Genomic DNA, 24,222 nt, shown 5'->3' on the forward strand with positions numbered 1-24,222 from the left:
AGAGGTGGTCAAGGTAAGCTTATGGAAGAAGACAGGGCTGTCGTAGTATGCGTAATCACAGCCAAACAGAGCTAGTACTGCTCATACATTGTAACTTAGACGTTCAGTATACTGCTGCAAACTACGTAACGAACGATGACAACACATTAAGTATAACCAAATCAATTCAGTCTATCTGTAATAGATTTTATTCAGAGATCAAAGTTCTACAACAATAAAATGTCCTAAATTTGTACAACCTCATGTAATAATGGAAATAATTATCTCTAGAGTTTGCATAGGTCATAATGTAGTGCATAGAAAAACCAGCTATTACGTCACGGGTTACATAACACATGAGGACATATGTAATAGCGTTACAATTCTGTAATAACCGCGCATGGCTAACTGGCTTACGCCTAGCTTTAGTTAATGAAGAACACCCGCATTAAGCCTTAACAAAGTCGTTAGAGAACAGTTGCAAGTGACAAGAAATCGACAGAATGTAAAAATTTCGATAATGTTTGACTATTAGATAGTTTTCAGTTTTCAACAACCCTATTTCCCCTTTCCACAAAGAATATTTCGTGGTTAGAACAAGGCTTTTATCTTATGTCAATTCAGCAAACTTGAATATGCCGCTGTAAATGATTTCAACACGATCAGACCAATGTCTGCCTGCATGTACCAAAGACAATTTACATATTCATTTAAGGACAAATCTTCATCTTTAACAAACTCTTGCATTTGTATATCACAATAACTGGTATCTGGGGTACTATGTGTGAAAAAAGACTTTCTGTATGTGAACGTAAATGTTTTTCGCTCGGCTTTGAACGTCAAACCTTTATATACACTACACAGTTAATACACGTACAATGCATTACCTATACTTCTATTCTCTTTCATATTATAACTATACGAAAACAACCCAAAGAACTTCTAAACTCCACACCGAGCACTTATTTTCTTACCCGTTCATAGCAGAAACTCTGACCACATTCCACTCCATATAAATATATCTTACTCTGGCTTTACTGTATATTGCTTTAATACTTAGGGTTAACACCTGCTCATAAGCTACAACTCTGGACGGCATGGAAGGGCAAACGGACAAATTATACACTGTGTTAACGTGCAAACACAATTCTTCGGCGGGCTAATTTAATATAAATCTTTGTTAAAATGCTAATCGTTAAAGAAATCTTCTTGAATTTTACCCACAACTTACTTCCTGAAAATGTTTTTCGTTCATGAAAGCCGACTAATCATATCTGTCAACAATAGACAATACATGATTCGTCACTTCTACAGGCAACAAGTCGTTCAACGGTACTATTATTACTAGTATTATTATTTGTACTTCAGTCCGGATGTGAACTGATATTGTTACAGCCATAAAACATGCCCAATGCTCATCTTTATACAATCCCTTTGGCTATCACTCTGACACTTAAACTGACCTTACCAACTGTCACCACTGCAGAGTAGGCTACCTAAAAGAACCGTTCTATACATCGCGTAATGTGTCAAATACTTGTGATAAAGACGCTGTCCATTTCTTAGGCAAACAATGCTTTAAACGACAGTTTAAAATTAAAATTATTGTTGGTGAACAAAATAAACCAAAACTGTATATATGTATACAATATCTTGAAGGTTATAACAGATAATGTTTTTCTATAGTGCTGTCGACATTTGTTCTTGATCTACTTTATCTATGTGTTTGCATAAAAAAGTGATCGATCGTAAATATACCCATGCATATGAAGAATTATGGTGCGGAGAAAACAATTAGGCTATTCAGTTACATGGTTCAAAGAAAAGCGAAAAAGCGAAAACGAAACCATGGCCACACAGCCCAAAAGAATTATTTTGTCCATGCTTTAATCTCCTGGAGACATAAAAAAAATTCATTTTCCTACAAAACCATTAGTGCATGATTATGAAGATGTAAATCTTCGTACAGATTTGCGGTGAAGGGCTTTAATGTCGTGAAGATATTGCTCATTAAAAAAAATCTGTGGCGCAAAGTCTCCTTATTTTTAAGTGAAGAGAAATAAACTGAGAACAAAAATGACAATCCAACCATCCTGACACGGACCCAATACCCAATGCATTTACGTATCGACAAAATGTGGTAATCTTCAAATTACATTCGATATTCAGTGGTAAGCATGAACCAATGAAAATCACCGTCTCTCTGCAAGCGTTGCGCACAGTTCATGTGTGCTTGTTTGTTATTGGAAGCTCGTTAAACTTCTGCTTCTTGTACAAGGAATCCCGGGAAGCAACTGTGTACCTGGTTAAGGACGTCAAATATACATCGTTTTGCTTACTTCATGGCTTGTAGGGTTCCGTAGGTGATAGATTATAAGTTATGGGGATTACAATTTAGCAGAGGAAACCAGACAATGTCTAGCTGAATACTAGACGAAACAAGATGATGTTTAGGTGTTAGAGGAAACGAAACAATGTCTGGATACTAGACGAAACCAGACAATTTTGGGGCAGCAGGGGAAATAGTACAATGTTTCGATAGTAGAGGAAATCAGAAAATTTTCCAGTAGTAGAGGAAACCAGGAAATATTTGGAGGTAGGAAAAACAAACAATGAGCATTGGAAGAAACGAGACAATGTTTGGGTAGCAGAGGAAGCGAACACAAGTAGAGGAAATCAGAAGATGTGCGGGTAGTAAAGAAACCCATCATGTATAATAGATGAAATGAGACAATGTTTTGATCGAAGAGGAAATCAGACAATGTTTTGATCGAAGAGGAAATCAGGCAATGGTTAGGTAGTAGAGGAAACTAGACACTGTTTGGGTAGTAGAGTAACCATAAACTGTTTGAGTAGTACAGGGAACAAGACAATGTTTGGGTAGTAGAAAAAAAGAAAATGTTTGGGTAGTTGGTGAAATAAGGAAATGTTTGGGTAATAAATGAAATGAGAAAAAATGTTTGTTTGTTAGTAGAAAAAATGGGGCAGTATTTGAAAAAAGAAAACCCAACGTTTGCTTTTGGACTTGACAAAGTTACTAGATCCTATGGTGAGCGGCTGCTAGAACTTACGTCAATAATTTTGAGCCCATTGGACACTCTTATCATGGTTTCTTAGAGATGGAATGGTATTTTCCCTTGTCCAAGACGAATGGCTCATAGAGCATCCAATTATTGTTTACCATGAAAAAATGAATACTGTTTACCGTGAATAAAGACTTTTCACCCCATGCGACACTCGCTGTTAAGAACCAAAAGGATACATTTGACGTGTCACTTGCAGATAAACTTAGGTCAGCATAGTTTGAGATCGGGTTTTGGGGTTTGTCTCGCAGGTCTAGTCAGGCTGGCATAGAGAACGTCACCAAGGGAGACAACACTGCACTCACAACGTCTAGGAACATCCAAGTTTGATATATGTCAAGTAATACACAAGCTTGGTCCTCGGTAAAGCTATCTGCCGTATAATTCCAGCAGAAAACTGTCCAGTTTTTTTCCAGTTCAGGAACTTTGGCTGGGAAAGAACGCCTTTCCCAGTGTGTCCATACACTGTCTTCAAGAGGCGCGTTGATTTGGATGACGTTCATGTCGACTGCTTGGAAGATATCCACATGAAATGCCTGGCTTTTCGTGAAACAGTATTTTGCACGAAATTTTGTTTGCATGGAAAGCATCTTCACGACACATCGTTATGTTTTCTTTTGCACTTCACAAAACACACTAAACGCAGCTGGCTGTTACACAAACCTCACAAACCTACTCGTCCATTCCAGCAGACGAAAACATTTTGGTATGCGAAAGCTTAAATGCATTATGGAGAATTATAGATAAAATTCAACACATATGTGTAACATTCCAATACATCGAGTGAGACTGCGCACTTATATAACGTAATAAACAAGTGGTGAACAAGGAGCATAGCAGCAATAAAGTGTTTCACAGCAGCTCTGGCTGTTCGAGAGAAGAGAGTTTATAGCTGAACAAGAGCTAGCATCCAGACTACACGGTGGGTCCCACAGGACCGACACAGGACAATTAGGGGGAGGTCGACTACAGTGGGGGGCATTAACTTAGAACCATAGATTTTCACACGGGGATCCGAGCGGACTCATAGAAATCGCCATCCTGTAAAGAAACCACAAGGTATAGAAAAAAATAAGCACAGGGGAAAAATTGTGATGGACAAGAGAGGACTGAAGTTTGAAGGATCAGGGATCCTCGGTAAAGAAGTAAAGGGAACATGAACAACGCGGGATGCAGTTTACGAAAAGGTTCCGCATTCGCGGTTGCTTATTTTAAAATAGTTAAATCTGATCAGACTGACACTGGCTTCCATTGGCTAAATCTCATCGCAAAACCCACACCTAGAAGAGCCAGTCTTTCGTCTATATCTTAAAAATATAACTTAACCGCGGCTTCAGTAACCCGTGTGATATGATATTATTGTGATCTCTCACAATGGCTCCAGGCCAATAATGATTCCAGGGCCACCGCAAATAATCCATGGTCAAGGGCGAAACAAAAATGATCACACACAAACTCGGAGAAGAACAAAGAGGTGGAAAGGAAATGCTACGTGGAACTATAAATTATGGAGAATGAGGATAAAGAGGGGCAATCAAACGGGTGGAGGATTCAAGGCGGAGAGGCGTTGCTGTTGTTGCTATCGGCGCTGTAGAAAGGTTCATCAATGCTACTGCTATAGGTGAGGATGGGCGCCGCAGTTTCGCTGGCATGGTAGGTTGTTGGGCGGACAGATACCTCGACCGGACGTTGCCTCTCGCGCCTGCGCCTGTGACGTCTGGCTATGGCCGAATTGGGGTCAGGAGTCTCTTCCGGGGCGCCGTCTCTGGAAGGAGACTTTCTGAGTTGATTCGTGAGGCTATGCAGACTTCTTGAGCGAGTATTAACTGCTTTCTCGACGGTAGGCACAGACTCGGTTTCGATTGATTTGTCGTCATGTTTACCAGGGGCACAAAACGTGAAGGACACATCTGCGTTACCTTTTGAGGATCCGCTGGACTCCGTCTCCGTCTGAGTGGAGACGTTTGACGTGGGTCGCTGCGAGTCCCAGCAGCGGGTCTCGAACTTGTCTTGCCTCACACCGTCCACGAAGGAGACGGACCGGCCAGCTTTGCCTCGGGAGGAGGAACTATCGGCATCCTGTAACGTGCCCAATTGAAGACTGCCCGGGACGAAGACAACTTCTTTCGTGATGGAAGGCGGCAAGTCCTTCAGTTCTACCTCGTACAGGTGCGACAACTTCTCTTGCACCTGCTTTTTCAACAACAACAGTTCGATATCCTTCCCTTTGAGTACAAGCTCGGTCAGATTGCACGTACTCTTCAGACTGTCTAGATTGATCTGCATCTCTGGTCGCATCGTGATGTAGCTCATCATCTCGTCGCCGTACATTTTGTGCACCTCTTCGACCAATTGCTTCTCCTTGGCGCGAATCTCGGAGATGAACTCGATGGCAATGTCGCGTATCTTCTGTTCGGCTTGCTTGATCATCGTGTCCACTTTGCTGATCGTCGACAGTTGGCTGTCAAAAACCTGTATCTTGGATTTGCAATTGTCCAGAAGACACTGGATGCTTTCCTTGTATTTGCAGACGGCTTCTGAAAACTGAGTAATCTCGTGGTCCTTATGCTCATTGAATGTGCATAGCACACAAATGCAGGTCTCACAAGGTTCGCAATAGAATCGTACCACCTCTTCTTGGTGCTCTTTACACTCAATGTCCTTTTCGATTTCGACGTCGAACAAACTGTGACCTTTTGTGACCTTGGTTTCCCTGTGGAGTTCCACGCATTGCTTGCACAGGAGTTTGCTACAGTCCAAACATTTCGACGAGGCCTCTCTGTGTTTGCGATTTACCAGCTTGCATATATCACAGAAGGGAAACTTGGAAGGTTTCTGTCGTTGAACCATTTCGGAAAGACTTGACAACAGGAAGTTGTCGGGTAGTTTCTTGACGCCCCCTAGCGGCACCTGTGTGCGCTTCCGGCACAGAGGGCACGTGAACTCGCGATAATCGCTGTACTTTTTGTACGTGCATTCTGACATCACATGATTTTCAATACAGTTCTCACAGAACGTATGCAAGCAGTCCAGGGACTTTGGGCTAGTGAAGCCCTCGAGGCAGATTTTGCACGTCAGGAACTCGTCACTAATTTCCTGTGCCAATTTGTTCCCTCCTCCACTTTGCGAGGCATTGCTGGCCGAAGCCGCAGCCGACATCTTGCTAAGATCAATGGCTGTGGTTAGGTAACGATCGCGATCGTACTTGCGTCGGTTCCTAGACAGAAGAAGAAGTTACAAAAATGTTCGTTAACGATTTGAAATTTCACTGAAAGCTTCTCAAAACAAAACCTAACGTCCACAATTTTAAATCATATGATAGAAAAACATTTTTTGAGGTATTTAAAAAAGTTATTGAAGGACTCCATATAAAGAAAATGAGAATTCATATTATTTTCAACCGATTTAATGAATGTTGTTGATTTTAAAGCCGATAAAAGGCAAGAAACAACTCGTAGGAAGAGGTCAATACGCTGATTAACATGTAATCTTGACATGGTAATACTCATGCAAACATGCACCATACAACTTCATGCTGAAAAATGTCTTAGTCTGAGGATGAGAAGGTGATATATGATTGAATGAACAAATGACTGTCTCGAAATAAGATATTCAAGCCAAGGCATGTTACTTGTTTTCAACTTCTCCAAAGAATATTTTACAGTTTCTTAAGTTTATTTTAATTTTCCTATAATAAAGTTTATTCTAGTTGACATCAACCTTACTATAAAGTTAAAACTTTGTTAACGTTATTAGACATTAAGACACAAACGGAATTTCACGACAGTGACTTAAGGCTGGCTTGAGAGTACGTCTTTAATTATACTGTATTCCTGCATAAACCAGGATGTTGCTGGTGGACAAAGCATCTCCGCGGCCTGGTCTCTTCGCAATGTTTTAATGTGATTGTATGTTAAATTTAATGACAACACAGCATTTTGATTTCTTGACCAGTGATGTCTAATCAATTGCAAGTAACATAAATGAACTTTTTTAACCTAATTCTGCTTAAGTCATGGCGCTAAGGGGCGTGTAAATTGCTACTATCTATGCATTTACACGAATGGTTAGAATAAAAACAGGCTGAGGTAAACCGACCAACAGGCTGTATTTCACCGGTTACGTGTGACTTTTTCCCAACTATCACACTGTCGTCGCTGCCCTGGTTTGCTCTCTATGCGGTACGTCTTTAATTATATTAAAGTTTCGTAACTTACAGCCGTGTCGTTTGTGTTTGATGTGCAATGAATCTTTATTGATAGAGCCGTTTTCTTTACTATAATGATCAGCCCGACATTGACACGTTACCCTGTAGCTATGGCTTACAGTGAGATTGTCTTTGAGTACGTCTACACCAGTGACTTCTAATAAATTGCAATTAACATTACAGCATATTTTTACCTAATTCTGTTTAAGCCATGGTGCTAGAGGGCGTGCTATGTGCTACTATTCAAGCATTTACCAGAGTACCCTAATTACTAGTGTTGAAACTAGAATATTACTTTTATTTACCAGCCTTTCGAAATAGTAAAGATATGAGTATATTGTGCATTAGATGGTTTAATCATGAAAAAAAGAAACAATATTCCTGCTAGAATTACATATATATTGGCTACATGACCAGACCAGGCGTTCCAAATTTTAGAAGAAATAGCATAGTTAGAATGAAACCCAAACTGAAGTAAACTAACAAGAGGCCGTATTTCACCGGTTAAGTGTGACCATTTGCCATCTATCACACTGTCGCCACTGCCCTGTTTTACTCTCTCTACGTCTTTGAATTATATAGAACAGTAAGTGTTGTTGAAAGGACGTCATGACTGAAGTACTATTCTTGGACTGCTTTGCCAAAGCCAGTTGTTTGACAATTTATTTGCCTAAATCGAGTGAGATTTTGGCAAAAATGTACGCAACACCACCAGACTCGTGCCGGCATTTTTCATCATCATCCAAAGTATACAAACAAAGAGTTTGGGGTTGTTTGTTTAACATCTTATAGCGACGATTGCTTTCTGTTCAATCTTTCACCTCTACTGGCAACCGCCATTTTGAAGCCGGTAAAGTGCACACTGTGGTCTAGATCATTCTAAACAGCAACTCTAGCCGAGAAGTCAACATGCTGACTACAAGTGCTGCTTAGAACCGTTCGCAACTCGCTCAAAGTCAACAAAACCCAAGAACAATCTACTCTCAAAACGTACAGAATTCCCGAATAACCCGGAAGAAAAAAAATCGCCATACCTTTCGGACCTCAAGCGGTCAGCGTGCCCGTCGTAAAATGCTGAGCGAGCCTTCTCGCTGAATATTACAGGGTATATAGGTATAGGACTATAGTGCGAAAGTTCTAACCGGAGTTATTTTTAGCGGGTAACGGAAAGGGTAGCGCTTCCTGGCTTGTCAGACTATGGCTCCCTTTATGTGTAATGTTTCATATATTCAGACAGATGTACGTAGGTTTGTCTGCGTGGCTCTAGGATGGTGGAAGTATGGAGACTTGGTTAAAACCTTGATGTTAACAAAGGCCACATTCTGGTAATTGGACGGGCGTTAGGTAGAGATAGGGCGACCGAGATAACGGCGAGCGTGGCAACGTTCACCGTTATTTGTGCCCTGATATAACTTGGTTGGCCTTTACAAAACGACGGTTTTGGCTTATATTTAGTGAGTGGATTCCGGTGGAATTTTCCAGAATAAATGCCCAAAAATGTATTACAGAGGAAATCTCACTGCCAAAATGTTAATAAGAAAGAATTACAAAATTGGCGAAAATGAATTCTATTCGTGCATTCAGTAATATTGATTTTTATGTCTAGAATGGCGGAGAAAGTATGTTAACACTAACGAAGGAACTGTCTGTTTCACTGATTGAAGGAAATAGCTGATACACAAATCGTTAATGAAAAATAACACAAAAAAGGAAGGAAATAAGCTAGCATTCGTGAGTTCGGTTACTGCTATACTGTACCATTAAGTAATGTACAGACATTCTTGTGTAAAGTGACCCTGAAAGGTTACGGACACGAGCAAATCAACTGTTTGTCTTACTTATATTGATGGAAGAAAGAATTGACGCACCGATTCACTGGTAAATCAACGATCAATACAGCTGGTTAACTTTCTGCTCATGAAAATCGCTAATGGACTCATTCCCTGATTCATCATCAAAGTAACTGACGGACTGATTTACTGGTAAATCAACGATCAGTACAGCTGGTTAACTTGCTGCTCATGAAAATCGCTGATGGACTCATTCCCTGATTCATCATCAAAGTAACTGACGGACTGATTTACTGGTAAATCAACGATCAATACAGCTGGTTAACTTTCTGCTCATGAAAATCGCTAATGGACTCATTCCCTGATTCATCATCAAAGTAACTGACGGACTGATTTACTGGTAAATCAACGATCAGTACAGCTGGTTAACTTGCTGCTCATGAAAATCGCTGATGGACTCATTCCCTGATTCATCATCAAAGTAACTGACGGACTGATTTACTGGTAAATCAACGATCAATACAGCTGGTTAACTTTCTGCTCATGAAAATCGCTGATGGACTCATTCCCTGATTCATCATCAAAGTAACTGACGGACTGATTTACTGGTAAATCAACGATCAATACAGCTGGTTAACTTTCTGCTCATGAAAATCGCTGATGGACTCATTCCCTGATTCATCATCAAAGTAACTGACGGACTGATTTACTGGTAAATCAACGATCAGTACAGCTGGTTAACTTGCTGCTCATGGAAATCACTGATGGACTCATTCTCTGATTCATCATCAAAGTAATTGACGGACTGATTTACTGGTAAATCAACGATCAATACAGCTGGTTAACTTTCTGCTCATGGAAATCGCTGATGGACTCATTCCCTGATTCATCATCAAAGTAACTGACGGACTGATTTACTGATTGCTATGAGGAATCGGGGATTCTTCTATTTATATTGATCAGCGGAGTTTTGTAACTTCTATCAACATCCGTAAACAATCTCTAAAAAACAATAACTATTATCGAAATGAGGTATTCTGATCTACACACGTATGTCACAACAAAATCATAAAGCTTTGTAGCGTGAACGCCCTACATCTGTTATCGGCAATAATATCTAAGTTTTAACTGACAGCTGTTTTGGTGTGGTTGTGATGAGGAATACGTTCTCTTTCGTCTGCATGGCCCTGCTATTTCAGCTACTTTTTCCAATAGAATGCATAGAATACAAACTGATATTTACAGGATTTGAAACGACGCTTAGCCATATTTATGGAATGTCCCCATGACAGATACTAATGTCATCCTATCTGCATGAGCTTCGTTATTAATATTATATTTGCTTTTCATTATCATCATTTACAAGGTGCTATAAATACTTATTTACATTTTTCTCCCGACCGAGTGTAAAAGTTTCATTTGGTTTAGAAGTTCAGTGCCGAAAATGTAAACAGGCTATTTGTGTTGTCAATTTACATGTTGTAAGGTGCATGGAACTGGTTCTAGCTGAAACCTCTTAAAATAGGAGCCTCTTAAAAACAGCGAAAATGTTAACCACAGTGAATGAGGTCGCAACATGATGTTAGCTTTGAGAGGCAATGCGCCATGCCTACTATAGCACGAACAGCGAAGGGAGCATCAGATAAGTAGGCTGCTAGATTTAGATTTGTTGCCAGCCAAACAAACACTGTCTCATTTTTACACAAAACTTTTGCGCAGAAGAACAGAAGGTAGACTTCTAATGCAAAAAGCAGCACAGTTACGTCCTTCTGTGCAACTTGTAAACACATGAAAAACTTCAAAGCAGAAGCGATGATGGTTGAAATCCAAGCGGGTGAATGTCGCCAAAGGCTATACAGAACATGTGAGTTTGTGAACAAGTAAATAAAATAATAAAACACGAAATAATACAACGCCTTGCTGAATGCCAACTATGTTAAAATGAATATGTTTGCAGAAACTTATACACCGGTACTCCCATATGTAACTTACCGTCTTGGCAAGGGAATCTTGGCAAGTTTATAATTAGTATAACATGGAGTGGTACAAATAACAAAACTATTCACAAATAAAATAATTTAAAAATTGTCCTTTTAAATCAAGGGCAAGAATATAAACTTTTTATCATAGGCTAAGCATGAAGAATAAACCAAATGCAATCTAAATGATGCAGTGTTTTACTGAGTATCAAAATGATCAATAGTAAATAATAATGATAAATTATAAATCAGTTCCCTGAAATGTCATCAGGGCGAAAACACAACAGACTCCCAGTATGTTATATGTATATTACTATGAAAGAGATATTTACTAGAAAAAAAATCTCAAATTATCTCCAGGATTGTAAGATTAAATGATAGATCGAGTGAACATTTCGGTATTTTTAGCACTCAAATACACCTGCGCGCTAGCGCAGCGTAATGACCCAGATGTCTCTCACCAATGCAGTCGCTGTGAGTTCGTCTAGCTCATATTGACTTCCTCTCCGACTGTAAATGGGAACGTCTGCTAGCAACCTGCGGATGGTCGTGGGTTTCCCCCAGGCTCTGAACTGTTTCCTCCCACCATAATGCTGGCCGCCATCGGATTAGTGAAATATTTTTGAGTACGGCGTAAAACACCAATCATATAAATAAATAAATCAAATACAACTAAATCGTCCCTAAATATGTCTGAAATCGTTAACAGTGTCCCTGTTAATTACCACTGTCAAATTTTGTCCACTAAGCCATATTTTATATTTTATCTTAAAAGTCTTAACATGAGTAGATTATTATCAAAATACAACATATGTATATATACGTCTCAGAAAACATTTGTTTTCCAAAATTTGTTTTCCAAACGTTTTCCATGTTTGTAGACTACCGTTAAATTACGCAGATGCACTAGGCTGCATATATAGTGTAAATACGTGCAGTGTATTGTTAGAGAATGGCTACATTTACTACCTTAATAATCATTCCATCTATAGTCCCAACCAAGACCTGAAAAGGGTAAAAACTAAGACCAAATTATCACCACACCTAAGTCCCATCGTGTACAGATTGTTCTGAAAACGGTACAACTAAGACCCAAATTGTCACCACACCTTAGTCCCATCGTGTATCGGTTATTCTGAAAAAAGTACAACTAAGACCCAAATTGTCACCACACCTTAGTCCCCCCGCGCATAGGCTATTCTAAAAACGGTACAACTAAGACCCAAATTGTCTCAACACCTTAACCCCAACGTGTATCGGTTATTCTGAAAACAATACAACTAAGGCCCAAATTGTCTCCACACCTTAATCCCAACGTGTATCGGCTATTCTGAAAACGGCACAACTAAGACCCAAATTGTCTCCACACCTTAGTCCCAACATGTTTCGGTTATTCTGAAAATGGCACAACTAAGATCTAAATTGTCACCACACCTTAGTCCCAACATGTATCGGTTATTCTGAAAATGGCACAAATAAGATCTAAATTGTCACCACACCTTAGTCCCAACATGTATCGGTTATTCTGAAAATGGCACAACTAAGATCTACATTGTCACCTCACCTTAGCCCCAACGTGTAAAGATGAGTCTGAAAAGGTACAACTAAGACCTAAATTACCATTACACCTATAATCCCAGCATGTGTAAGCATGTGTAAGCATGTTGTCAGGATTTTCGATTACAAACGTAATAATCATTACACCTGTAGTCCCAGCCCGTGTAGTCATGTTGCCAGGGCACTTGCTGTCTAATAATTACCATCATATAGTCCCAACGTGTGTAGGTTATTCTCATAAGGTCCACTTATTGCCTAAATGATCAACACATACATAGTCTCAATTTGTGTAGGTAATTGTTAAATGGTGCTTGTATCACGGAAACTACTCTCAGACCTATATTCTGAACGACTGTAAGTTTTGTGTGAAAAGTTACATTTATGACCTAAATTACCGTATCACCTATAAAAAATAGTACACTATATAGTTTGTTATTGACAGCAATGCATTCTAAAACATTCAACTGGATTCTGTATTGCTAGGCCTATGTGTTGCATAAGGTCAATGGCTATGAGCTATGGTCTGCCTTAGTTTTAATGACGCTAGTCTACATTCAAATCCACGTTGTACATATATCAATGTCTGAACAAGATTCCAACACAGTTTACGCCTGGTGTAAAGCCTCCTGCTACGCATCAACGCTACATGGGCTGTTCAAAGATTTCACAGGCAGCTCAGATGAATAAATTACGATTCCAATGAGTGCCTAACTTCCATTTTCATGCTTTTACACACAAGCTATTATTTAAAGTTCCATGTTTTTAAAACAAACAGATATCATTACTACACTATTTCATTTTTACTGCTTTTTGAAGTCTTCATCTTAAGTTTGAAAGAAATATTTAACCATTTTTGTTTTCAAAATTTCTGTAAAAAAGTGTTTAAAAACCCACTGAAATGTAATTTGGTTTAGTATTTTCCTGCCCTCACCACTCTCCGGATAACCTGGGCTGATATTCCGGTATATCCCGCGGAAGATGGAGCGATCTTCTGTACCCGGGACTCTGATACTCGGAATTCCGATGTGAAGTACTTTCTCCCTCCTCACCGGACGACCCTTCCTCCACGAAGTAATACTCGTCGTCCGGATGGCTTTTATCGCTGTCGTACTCGTCGTCGTTGCTTTGATAGAGTCCCACGTTGCCACGGTAACGCCCTGTCTCCGGATCAAATCGGTACGCCATCTTGGTTTGGGAGTACCATTTTCACTCCCTACAGCACAAGACAAAAGTCGCGCGTCACTCCTAGGCTGTCGCTAAGAAGCTAAGTATGTGGACCTTCTCTAACCAAGTAGGTCTACTGTTCCTTCCTTTTCTTGTTTCACGTTTACCAGTTCCTTTCACTGTGGTCTTCCCCTTTATCCAAAACAAGGCTTTACTCCACGACGCTTTCTAGCAAAAGCCAAATCCTAAAGTCAATCGTTTTGTTACTTCCCGCTTTAGTTGGAGATTTTAACCCAAGCATTAGTCATCCAAGAAAAGCGCCCATACCCCCCGACTTCCCTTCAAGACTGCTCATCACCACTGTAAACACTCAGACTGCTTGCTCTACCCACGGGCTTCTCAGCGACGTACGTACGTCCCCAATCGAAAATCCACTTGCCGGTCGACTTGCAACGACTAGAGTTTCGCTAAAATTGGAACCCGGCAATGACCCAGGCGGCAAGTCTATTTCGGATCCAAACTGCCCCAAAATTCGAAGACACGAGGGAAAAAAGTCGGTTGTATATCTGACAGGTTTGGGAAGAAAGCGTTCGTGGAGCAAACTACACAAACTAGTGGGCGATTGTAAACATTCTGAGTTTGACGAAAAACTCTTGAATGACGACTCCAGCCGTCGATGTTGTTGTCTTCAGCACAGCTACACACTACCGAGACGTAGATTCGTTGGGTTGTGTTGGTATTTTTTATCGTTGCCCCAAGCAACTGTGTCGTATTTTTATTTTGCCTTGGCACGCGCTTACTGAGTCAAAATGTTTACTCCTTTTTGCATTCCAAGTGGAAAAACAAATGGGTTAATGTCTAAGCCCCTTCTCTCTGAAAACTGTGTTGAAAAACGCAGTAACATATGTCCCCCACTTAATTGAAACTATTTATGCACAGAGCTACTGTATCATGACACTGTTATTTATATTTTTTGATATTAATACACCAAAGTCTGAAGCAGAAGTTACCATCCCCTCGGGTTCCCATTTCGCAGATGGTAGTGTGTATGAGTAATGAACACTTCGAGGGAGTAAGACAAGTAATGAAAAAACCAAGACGACGCCTAATCTACTAATCAAGAAATCCGGAAATTCGAGTTTCCCACGTCATGCTGATCTCGCCGATCACCGCACTTTCTCGCGTAATCTTAGTGGCGCTTACTCACCTTAACCAATTAGGGCCACATATATTTTAATTTTGCATGGTACATGTACAATAGTCTCATATCAAAAGTGTTTAAAACATTAACTTATAAAAATGAAACTAGTATAAATTATATTTAAACTTTACAAAGGAAGAGAATTTTTATGATGGCGGCATCAAACCTACAAATGCAATGCACAAAACAGATTATAATTTCTTATATCAGAATATGCGTGATATAACCCTATATAGGCACCTATATGACTATCATTGCCTTGGAGATCGCGTCGCTAAAATATTAATCAATTCTAGCTGTCTTCTCCTACATGTAATTTACGTCTAATCTTTAAGCATGTTTACTAGAGACTATCTCCTCATCACCAGCAACATATGCGCCGGTATATATTATACTAGTAAGTCAGGTGGTATAATATTAAGGAAAAGGTGAAAATAATACAATTTTGTTCCGAGCCTGTTCCTCTTCCCATAAAACAATGTAATCAGTATTTCACACAAGTTGATATTGAACAACACTGATTATATCTGATAATTAAATCGTCATAAAGTCAAAAATTTGTTTGGCACGATGAGTTTGAAAATGAATTGTAACCTGAATTAGAACATCAGTTATGGCACCTTCTCACACGATACTGATCAGTCACCCCCCCAATATTTATGCACATAGGAGTACCTGACAATGGCGAGCCCTATTGATAACCACACGTGTACCCTGGCTACCACATTATTTGACATCTACATTATCTGACATCTACATTATGCCACATCCACATTATCAGACATTATTCCATGTTAACATAATTACTTATCCGAATCAAGAATTTTTAACTCTTATAATGGTGGTAATTTTTATTGGTGAGGGAAACCGGGGTGCCCTGGGTAAATCGACCAGAGGCAAGTTACTAATACACTTTCACACACATGATGTGCAGATACGCACATCCTATTGGTGGAAGACAAGTGGTCTTCAAGGAACATTAGACTGCTTAAACGGCCACATGACCGTTATTGGCCGCTTTTTATCACATATGCTAAAGAGGGAGAGCAGGGAATCGAAAACAATACAAATTTATAAAACAAGGCCCGGCCTGGAATTGAACCCTTGCTATGCCTTTCCAGCTTTTGTACCGTTAGGCTGAGTCGTTCTACAAAGCGACTGATGGACTATAATAAGGACGCTGACTTGGTAGAGGGTATCCTATCAGTAAGACTTAACACAGGTGGAACACAGGGTATAAAGTCTCTATTCAATTAGCCGCCATGTGGACAAAAACAGATGTTTGTGGCATATTTTACCTTAGTTTAGCGACCTGGATTCGCTATCATACACACAACGTCACTCCTCAAATGGCACTCCTCAAAAAATAATAAATATAATGGCACTGTCTTCTGTATAGGTTGTGGCATATCTCTCTGGCTTCACGTTCGCTTGATATGCACAAGGAGGCCAGGCTTACACTGGAGACTGTAAGTCTTCTTCAACAGTCACAGCGAGTCAGCCATGTTGGAATGTGAAGGGAGCGTGTTGTTTCTCTGAGAAAAACATCCGCTTCATCATCAAACATGACTTCAGAGGTTATGAATCGGTTATTCGTTGTTACTGTATGACGCCATTTGTAACAACAACGGCCACTGATGGTCTTATTGCTACTTTTCTCCGATATTGCTATTTCCTTGAACAGTTACTGATGCAAATTACAAATTTCATTAACTTTATGAGGATAAAAATTCTAACGCAAGGAATGATTAAATTGTTCTATGCTAAAGTAGCTTAAATTCCATTGAAAATAAATTCACCTAAATGACAATCTGCTAAATTACAAACTTGGCATTTTGACTATACTCGTACCAACTGTATTATATTCACAATTACACGAATGTGGCAAGGAAATAAACTTTGAAATAGTGGGGAATATTTTCGAGAACATCCTCAAAATTGTTCAAAACGCAGTTTGCTTTGACGGCAGTGTAGTAACGCAAAGTGCGTAAATTAGCAAAGAGGAATGTTGGTAACATTCCCATCCAATATTTCTGTGGGTTAGAGAGTGCGGAAATGACCTAGTCCTGCGCACATTTAGGGTCACATGACATCCGGAAATAAATAAAGCGGTCAGCTTTGTTTAGAAACATGGATGTCAACAGGTAAAAGAACTTCACAACTCTTTCTCAGCCAGTTCGGTTTGATGTTGGCCAAACTGGGTACTCCTGGCAAAAACCCATATTTAAAACAAATCCCCACACTAAGATCTCTCTCCACAAAATCTCACTGATATTAAAACTCATCATCATCCAATAGTACTTAAAAATACCGCAGCCGGAGGTGTGTCAATCTGTTGAAATCGTGTTTAAACTGTGTTGTGAAGACAACAGATGTTTAATGTACAAAACATGACATTTCTGATTTCTTTAGCCATACAGTACAAGCGTTTTGTGTCGAAAACGCTTTATAATAACACATGGAAAACAAGACGAAAAAAGTTCAACATCAGTTCAACGGAATTCTGCAGATACTGTATTACTGTCTGGAATACATGACAAACCTTGCATGCATAAAAAGTATTGCTAAGAGCTTTCACAAGCCTTGAAGATGGAATTAATACCGATGGAGATGAGGTTTGGATGATGCTATAGGTTAGTAATTGATGGATGCAGCCACTGAGAATCCGTGCCCGTGTTTACTCTGCATACATCAATTTTGATCTTTTCTACTTCAAAATTTTTTGCTGCCTTACAGTTTTGTAAATTAATTCCTTTCATGATTTATCGCAGATTTATGCAGGACAATAAACAGAAATTCAATATCACAGATAGGGATATATATAGGGGCATTGATTCCCAAAGGGCGATAACTGTCGAATAACGATATATATAACAGATGCTGCCATGCCCGTTTTGGTGCCAAGTCACATGACCCACCTCAAGCTCTTCCGTTTTTCCTGCGCGATAACTGTGTCATCCTGGGTGTAAGTTTTCTCGGGCAACATTTTCAGGCTTCACGCGCAGGCGTCACCGGAACTCTCATCTTGAAGAAACAAAGGCATGGCTGATGGTTAGGAGATGAAATGAAAAGAAAGTGATGAAAAAGGAAGAAGAATGTAGGGAAATGAACTTCAGTGGAGTTAGGAGAAGACGGAGACTAGTTTGCACGTGACATCATAACCCTTGATGAACAATAACTTGGCGGGCATCTTGGAGCACCATTCACTGAATTGCAATATCAGCTACTAGCATCCTCCAATATAGTCGCCAAAAGAAAGCAATACAAACTCTCAAACAGATGACATGGAATGGAAGCATTATATTAATCTTGGAAGAAGAGACCTTTAACTGAAGAAAGGACAGAATAACAATGAGATAGGGTGATGTGGCTACAAGTTACTGGTTTGAGGTGGGATGACCGTGTCTAAATGTACAATCAAGGTTGACTATCAACTGAAATGAACAAAACATGTAATGAACAAAACATGTAATGAACAACTTAAATATAATACACAAACGATTTCCAGTATCTTTGTCGCAAAACATACAATGTTAAACTCGTTTAAATGGTAACCACTTACCACTCGGAATGGATCTTGTAAGAATGGTCGTGCAAAACTACTACGCTTGTATCGATGTTAAACAGGGAGGTTAATGGTTATTTTTGTACCATGCAAAACTAACTGAATTATAATTATTGTTATAAGCCCCTTTAAGTTCTATTAAAGGCAACGACATGAGAAAAAAGATTATGGAAAATGGGAATAAAATATGTCGGCGTTTTTCCAGAAACTGGAACTATTTTCTTTGCAAGATTTTAATTTATGGAGCAGGCTGTTGACAATGAAAAGAAGTTTTCTTATCAAGCCCAAAGTTAAAACTACCTCTGTCAATGGGCAGAAATGTATAACTTAGCTGTAGGAATAAAGCTAAGCGTTGGTGCTTGATCTCTCCCCAAATTTTTTTGTAGTAAAGAGCTAGATAACTGGCTGCCAAAAGAAAAAGGTATATCGCCCGCAACAAAGAAAAGGTGTAAATTCAGCATAAATCCATCCAGCCACCTTTCCCACCTCTTTCGTGATAACAAAACACGTGGCAAGGTGGTTTTTTTGGCAGCGCCGGCTCTTATCGCCTCTACAAAGATCTATTGTTGTTGGCTGTGGTATGGGTTTGAAACCCAATGTTACAATGACGGTTCTCGGAAACAGAGGCCGTATTGCCATGATGGGAGGGGAAAAGCAGAGTGATATGACCGCGTGTTAAAACACACAATTACAGTGAACATCGTGGTTGGCTACTTTTGCATGGTAGTCAAAATATTAGAACATTAAGAAAATTACATGATGGTGCCAAAAGATATTTCAAAAAACAAATTTCGTTGAACTAAACGGTGTAAGTCTGAAATAAAGCGAATAGGAATTAGTCTGCGTGGGAAAAATTGGGAAAACTGGTTAAGACAAATATACTTTCAAAGTTAATCTATACTTAGTCTTGGTTGGTAACGGTTTGTTTCACGTCATCCAGAGGCTCTATTCGGCATATTCGTTGGCCCAGGCATCTCTGGTGAACACCGTGTAGACGGGCAATAACTTTAACAAACAAACCCTGTGTTATACATAACGAATAGAAATGAAAACGAGGTATTCATGGAGAACACGTGGTTGTTTTGAGATTGTGGCGAAGACAAAAAAATGTATCAAAAAATGACAACTTACCAACGTCGCTCCTAAAAAAACGGATCTCAAATTAACGCGAAAAAGCAAGACAATGCATGGAAAGGCTATATGCTTAACCCGTTCGAAAAACGACAACCGTTATCGCTGGGCCCGAGTGAATTAATCAGACAAAATGTGGCCGTTTTCACGTGCTCACGCGCAGACGTTAAGCGAGGATATTTCATAGGTCGACAGGGGAATCCTCCTTGTGATTCAGGCGCTGAGTTATTTTTGTCTATTTCCTTCTACTCTCACTTTTCCGTTAACGCTTTTTTTTACTTACCGGTAATGCGCCCAAACAACAAATGGTCTGTACTGGCGACCCCATCAAGAGGATAGAGGCCACGCCGAGAGGCAGTATTTACAAACTAAGAATCACTTCAGGGGGCAGATAACAGTAATGAGCTCATCGTCCAGGCAGATATAGACCAATACTTCTAGAAACGTTAGGCAAAGATTTTTTTTCCTCAGTGCAGAGTTTGAGTGTTAAAAAACCTACAAAGCTGATAAAGGATTTTTAACGAAATTTTCCAAATTATAATCATCTACGATTTTAGGAAGAATAAATAGTGTACTTTGCATCCAAAAATTTAATTTAAAAATGTGAAAAATTGTGAACTGTACCAAAAAATGGAAAAAATCTTCAAGTTTTTTATGGCTCATATATGGCCTAAAGTATAATTGGCCACAACTTCCTAAAACTCCCATGGCGTATTTCATACATCGAGAAATGTGAGGAATAATAAGTTTTATACAAGCTTTGGTATTATTTTAATGAATTTTGCAATGAAAGCAAATTCTATTTCAAATTAAAATCACGTATGTCTGTTTATCGAGCTTCAAGTGACCACGATGACGTTTACATACAAGTTTTAAAAAATAAAAAGATAAATAGAAAATAATTAGACAATGTTGGCGAAAAGGTTTAGCAAGATTGAGGCTTGCACACGTTCTTGCAAGGAGTTATAACGAAACAAAAACGTCTGGCAACCATACTGTGAAAATAAACGACTTTTCTCCGACGTGATTTATTTTTACTGGTATACATTTGGCATTTGTGTTCGAGGGAGCAGTAAAGGTTTTCCAGGCTGTGATAGAACTCTCGGGTATATAACCAGACGATGTGAAAACAAAGCTTATAGTTGCAGAACTTTGACCATAGTCCACCACATGTTCTCGCAGCCTTCCAAGAACAAGGTGCTTAAGAAATGTTTGTTGAGCAATTTTTTTGCATTTGCTGCGAGTTATACCATTGTCAAGCCTCTGACACAAATAAAAATGAATAACATACTTTCTCCGGTATATACAGGCGTGCATGTTCAATGAAAATAAAATGTAACATTTAAACTATGCTTCGTTCTATAAATTCAGTTGACTTTTAAATTGTTTAAATTGTCATGTTCTTTTCAAAAACGGTCTACAAGTGAAATTATAACCCTCAAAAAGCTATATCATAAATAATACACAACTCAACATTTTTGATTTTAACTTTATGACCTTACCGTGAGGAATTGTTGAAAAGGATCAATAGTCTGTATATGCATGTAATTCACTATTTTGTCTCCTACTGGTCAGGGTCAGCCAATTAATGTGGGCTGTAAAGTAAACAGTTCAATTAAATTTTTAAAAAATGATTGAATAACAAAATAATTATATGATGTGTCATTTTAAGGACTCATATATCAATATATATACCAATATACTGTATTGGTACTGGTTAACTGAGGGGTTAAAATGTTAATAATGTGTAACACGTATAAAATTTCTAATGTAATATACATGTAACAATTGAAAAATCTGCTTTGACTGATATGTAAAATATTGAGTATTTAAAATAGCGTTTAGAAACTAGGCTTTGTATGGTCACTCGTCTTTTAAATCAAGGAGAACAAAGTATTATCCCGCAAGTTGACTTCAGTCACTCTTTAACTAATGAAATACTATATTTCATGTTCTTTTTTTACAGTTTTGCTTTATCCAGTACTTCGACGTAACTTCAAAGTGTTCTTAATAGATTTCATAAATAGAAATAGAATAGCTGAAAAACAATAAGCGGAATATCGGGATATGATGGCAAAAATTAGCCTCTTCCACGACCATTACAACATTAACAGACCAGCGGTATTGTCTGAGATTTTCCTTGTTTGAAAAAAAAATACTCCCAATATTTTGCCCGGGTTATAATGTATATTTCATCACATGAACATACATGCTGTCTGTGAGCTGAGCGAACTTATCCCGTTCCTGAAATTCACGCGCTTACCGCTGACTCACGCGTCACCATGGCAACGGGTGTGCCAGGAAGAAATAGCCTGTGGAGATTTAACCTTTATCTATGGTACCGTTATATATGTAAGAAGTAGACACACGTAGAAGTGGGCTTTGGGCAAATGTACGCCAGATGCTGTAGATGATCTCCCCACCGTATAAGATCGTCCCACCAAACTGTCTGGTAGTCGTAGTCTATATATATAGAAGATTGGGCAGGTCTGCATGTGCCGTCCGGCACATTGAGGGCAGCATTTTCGTTAGAGGCTAACTTGGACTACCGGTAGACGTAGAATCACGCAAGTTTTGTTCAAGTTGTTCCAGAAATACTGGTCAGCGGTGTAGCGCTACCTTATAATTAATGGCAGACGTTGCCGACGAACAAGCTAAAACTTATTATTTATTTTGACACATTCGGAATTATATTTATAGCCTCTAGGAAATGTTGCATTTCAATTCCGGATACATTTACGTTTCATAACAGATACGAAATATGGGAAAGGTACTATGCGTGACTTTTATTGCGAATTGGTGATGGTGTAAAAGGAATCAATCTACTTGGTAGTGGGCTGATAAAAACACGCAGAGAAATAATAAACCTTGTTAGACGTAACAAGGATTCGAACTCTGATTCACTACATGTTTAGAGCGAGTGAGGACTTCATCGGGGTGTCTGTATTAACTTGAAAATAGTAAATAAGACGAATGGAAATTGAAATCTGACCTAAACATCGACGAGCCATAAAGATGCCAGAAGAAATTAGTGAGACACTAAATATAACTGACCCGCTGGCCAGAGGGCCGTTGTTATAAATGTACGGCCAAGATAACGGCCTGAGTGAAGCTAACAGGGGAAGGTAGTGGGGCGGCTGGGCTGGTGGCTTTTTTCCACAAGTAAAACTGGGTATTGTGTATAGGTGGCCAACAGTTAAAGTGAGCTATACCGCATCCATCTGCAGCCTAAGGATTATGGAATATGTTGTCTTTTCAGAAACAAATAGATGGAAAATTCTTTTCGGACTTAGCTGACTTGTATATAAATAAATGCAGGCATACAGCAGTTCATTATAAACCATGTGACCTAGACAGAAGAGCAAAAAGATATTACCTTGAGGAAAATTGGTTACATTCAATCAGGCATTGGTATCAATAAAATCTGTGAACCGAGGTCTTGCTAAAGTTAGATTTGTTAATAGCTTCACATTTTAGTCGCATATCATTATTCATTTGCCAAATGTTATCTATTCACATTTGTTTGAATCTAGTGACATCCGTGCATGTAATTTATGGAATTAACGTATTATGGCCACAAATGTGACATGTTTAGACGATTTTAACTGATATCAGAACTCACCGATATGTCATACATACGCACCGAAAGTAACGGGCTATTTCAGTCCAGCGTTTAAAGGTAAGCAAAAATAAAGGGCGATTAAAAACACATCGAGTCACACAAATTCTTACAAACTACCAGCGCATCTAATTTTCAGTGACAATGACGACAAACAGATAACAATTTTTAGAATAATAGTCTGATTGCAAAAAAGCAAATATAATAAAGATGATCAAAAATTAGCATTAAACATAGGAGGCTGGTGTTTACGTTCAAGCGGAGAGATTTAAGCACATATACACCTTACGTTCGCTTTTCTAGGAGTTAAAATGAGAGTTCGGACCAGGAGTAATAACCTGTTGTTGTTTAATTACTTCCATTGGTACGATAAAGAAGTCCTTCAAATATGGAGTACAGGTAAAAAGTAATAAGATGTATATGGAAGCACATGTTCAAATCTGCAGTTGGTTGTTAGCCGAAAAGAAAATGATAAAACCAAAAAGATTAATAAAAGAAAAAAATAAGTAAGCAATGTTTTACTTTCTGACATTAATGTACGGTAATTGGATAGAAAAAAATGGCGCTAAACTATCGTGTGCAAATTCACGCTGAGAGACATGGACTTAATTCGGATATCAAACGATTTTATAAAAATACCAAAGATCAGATACATGAAAGTATGACGGATCAAGACATGCAGAACTGTGACTGATGGAAAGCTGGAGAAGCGCTACAGTTTTTATATTTTTGGAAATGGTAGCAATGTTTGAAAACGACCAAATTATTTGCGGCAGAATGGACTTTCCCTGGAAACTGTTTCCCTATTGTTACCTGAGTAATGAGGAATAATACTTATACTTACTCGAAAAAGTCAAGATCTTTGAACAAATCCTCGCCCCGCGTTCTTCACTATTCCCAATCTCTGTGAAAAAGGCGGTTTAGCTTTTATCCACAGGCTTACATAT

The 24,222-nt window shown here is 39.0% G+C and overlaps 1 protein-coding gene across 9 annotated transcripts in view; it reads right to left on the reverse strand.

Moving 5' to 3' along the window:
- Nucleotides 1-165: 165 nt before the first annotated feature.
- The window catches only part of LOC135477262 (tripartite motif-containing protein 2-like), a 38,805-nt gene continuing 14,748 nt past the window's right edge, over nucleotides 166-24,222 (reverse strand). For 2 of the 9 annotated variants that reach the window (XM_064757453.1, XM_064757452.1), the window contains 3 exons: nucleotides 17,879-17,984; nucleotides 3,242-6,279; nucleotides 166-2,273 (listed from right to left, as the gene is read on the reverse strand). In XM_064757453.1, the coding sequence (XP_064613523.1) occupies nucleotides 4,614-6,279; nucleotides 17,879-17,946 (1,734 nt within the window). In that variant the 5' untranslated portion in view covers nucleotides 17,947-17,984 and the 3' untranslated portion in view covers nucleotides 166-2,273; nucleotides 3,242-4,613. Of the gene's footprint in view, nucleotides 2,274-3,241; nucleotides 6,280-13,526; nucleotides 14,398-16,258; nucleotides 16,464-17,878; nucleotides 17,985-19,426; nucleotides 19,531-19,656; nucleotides 19,791-24,222 lie in introns of those variants that run through there. The other 7 variants (XM_064757449.1, XM_064757451.1, XM_064757448.1 and 4 more) reach the window with 7 other exon arrangements.

The sequence above is a fragment of the Liolophura sinensis genome, chromosome 10 (assembly GCF_032854445.1).
Source record: "Liolophura sinensis isolate JHLJ2023 chromosome 10, CUHK_Ljap_v2, whole genome shotgun sequence".
In the NCBI taxonomy this organism is placed as follows: domain Eukaryota; kingdom Metazoa; phylum Mollusca; class Polyplacophora; order Chitonida; family Chitonidae; genus Liolophura; species Liolophura sinensis.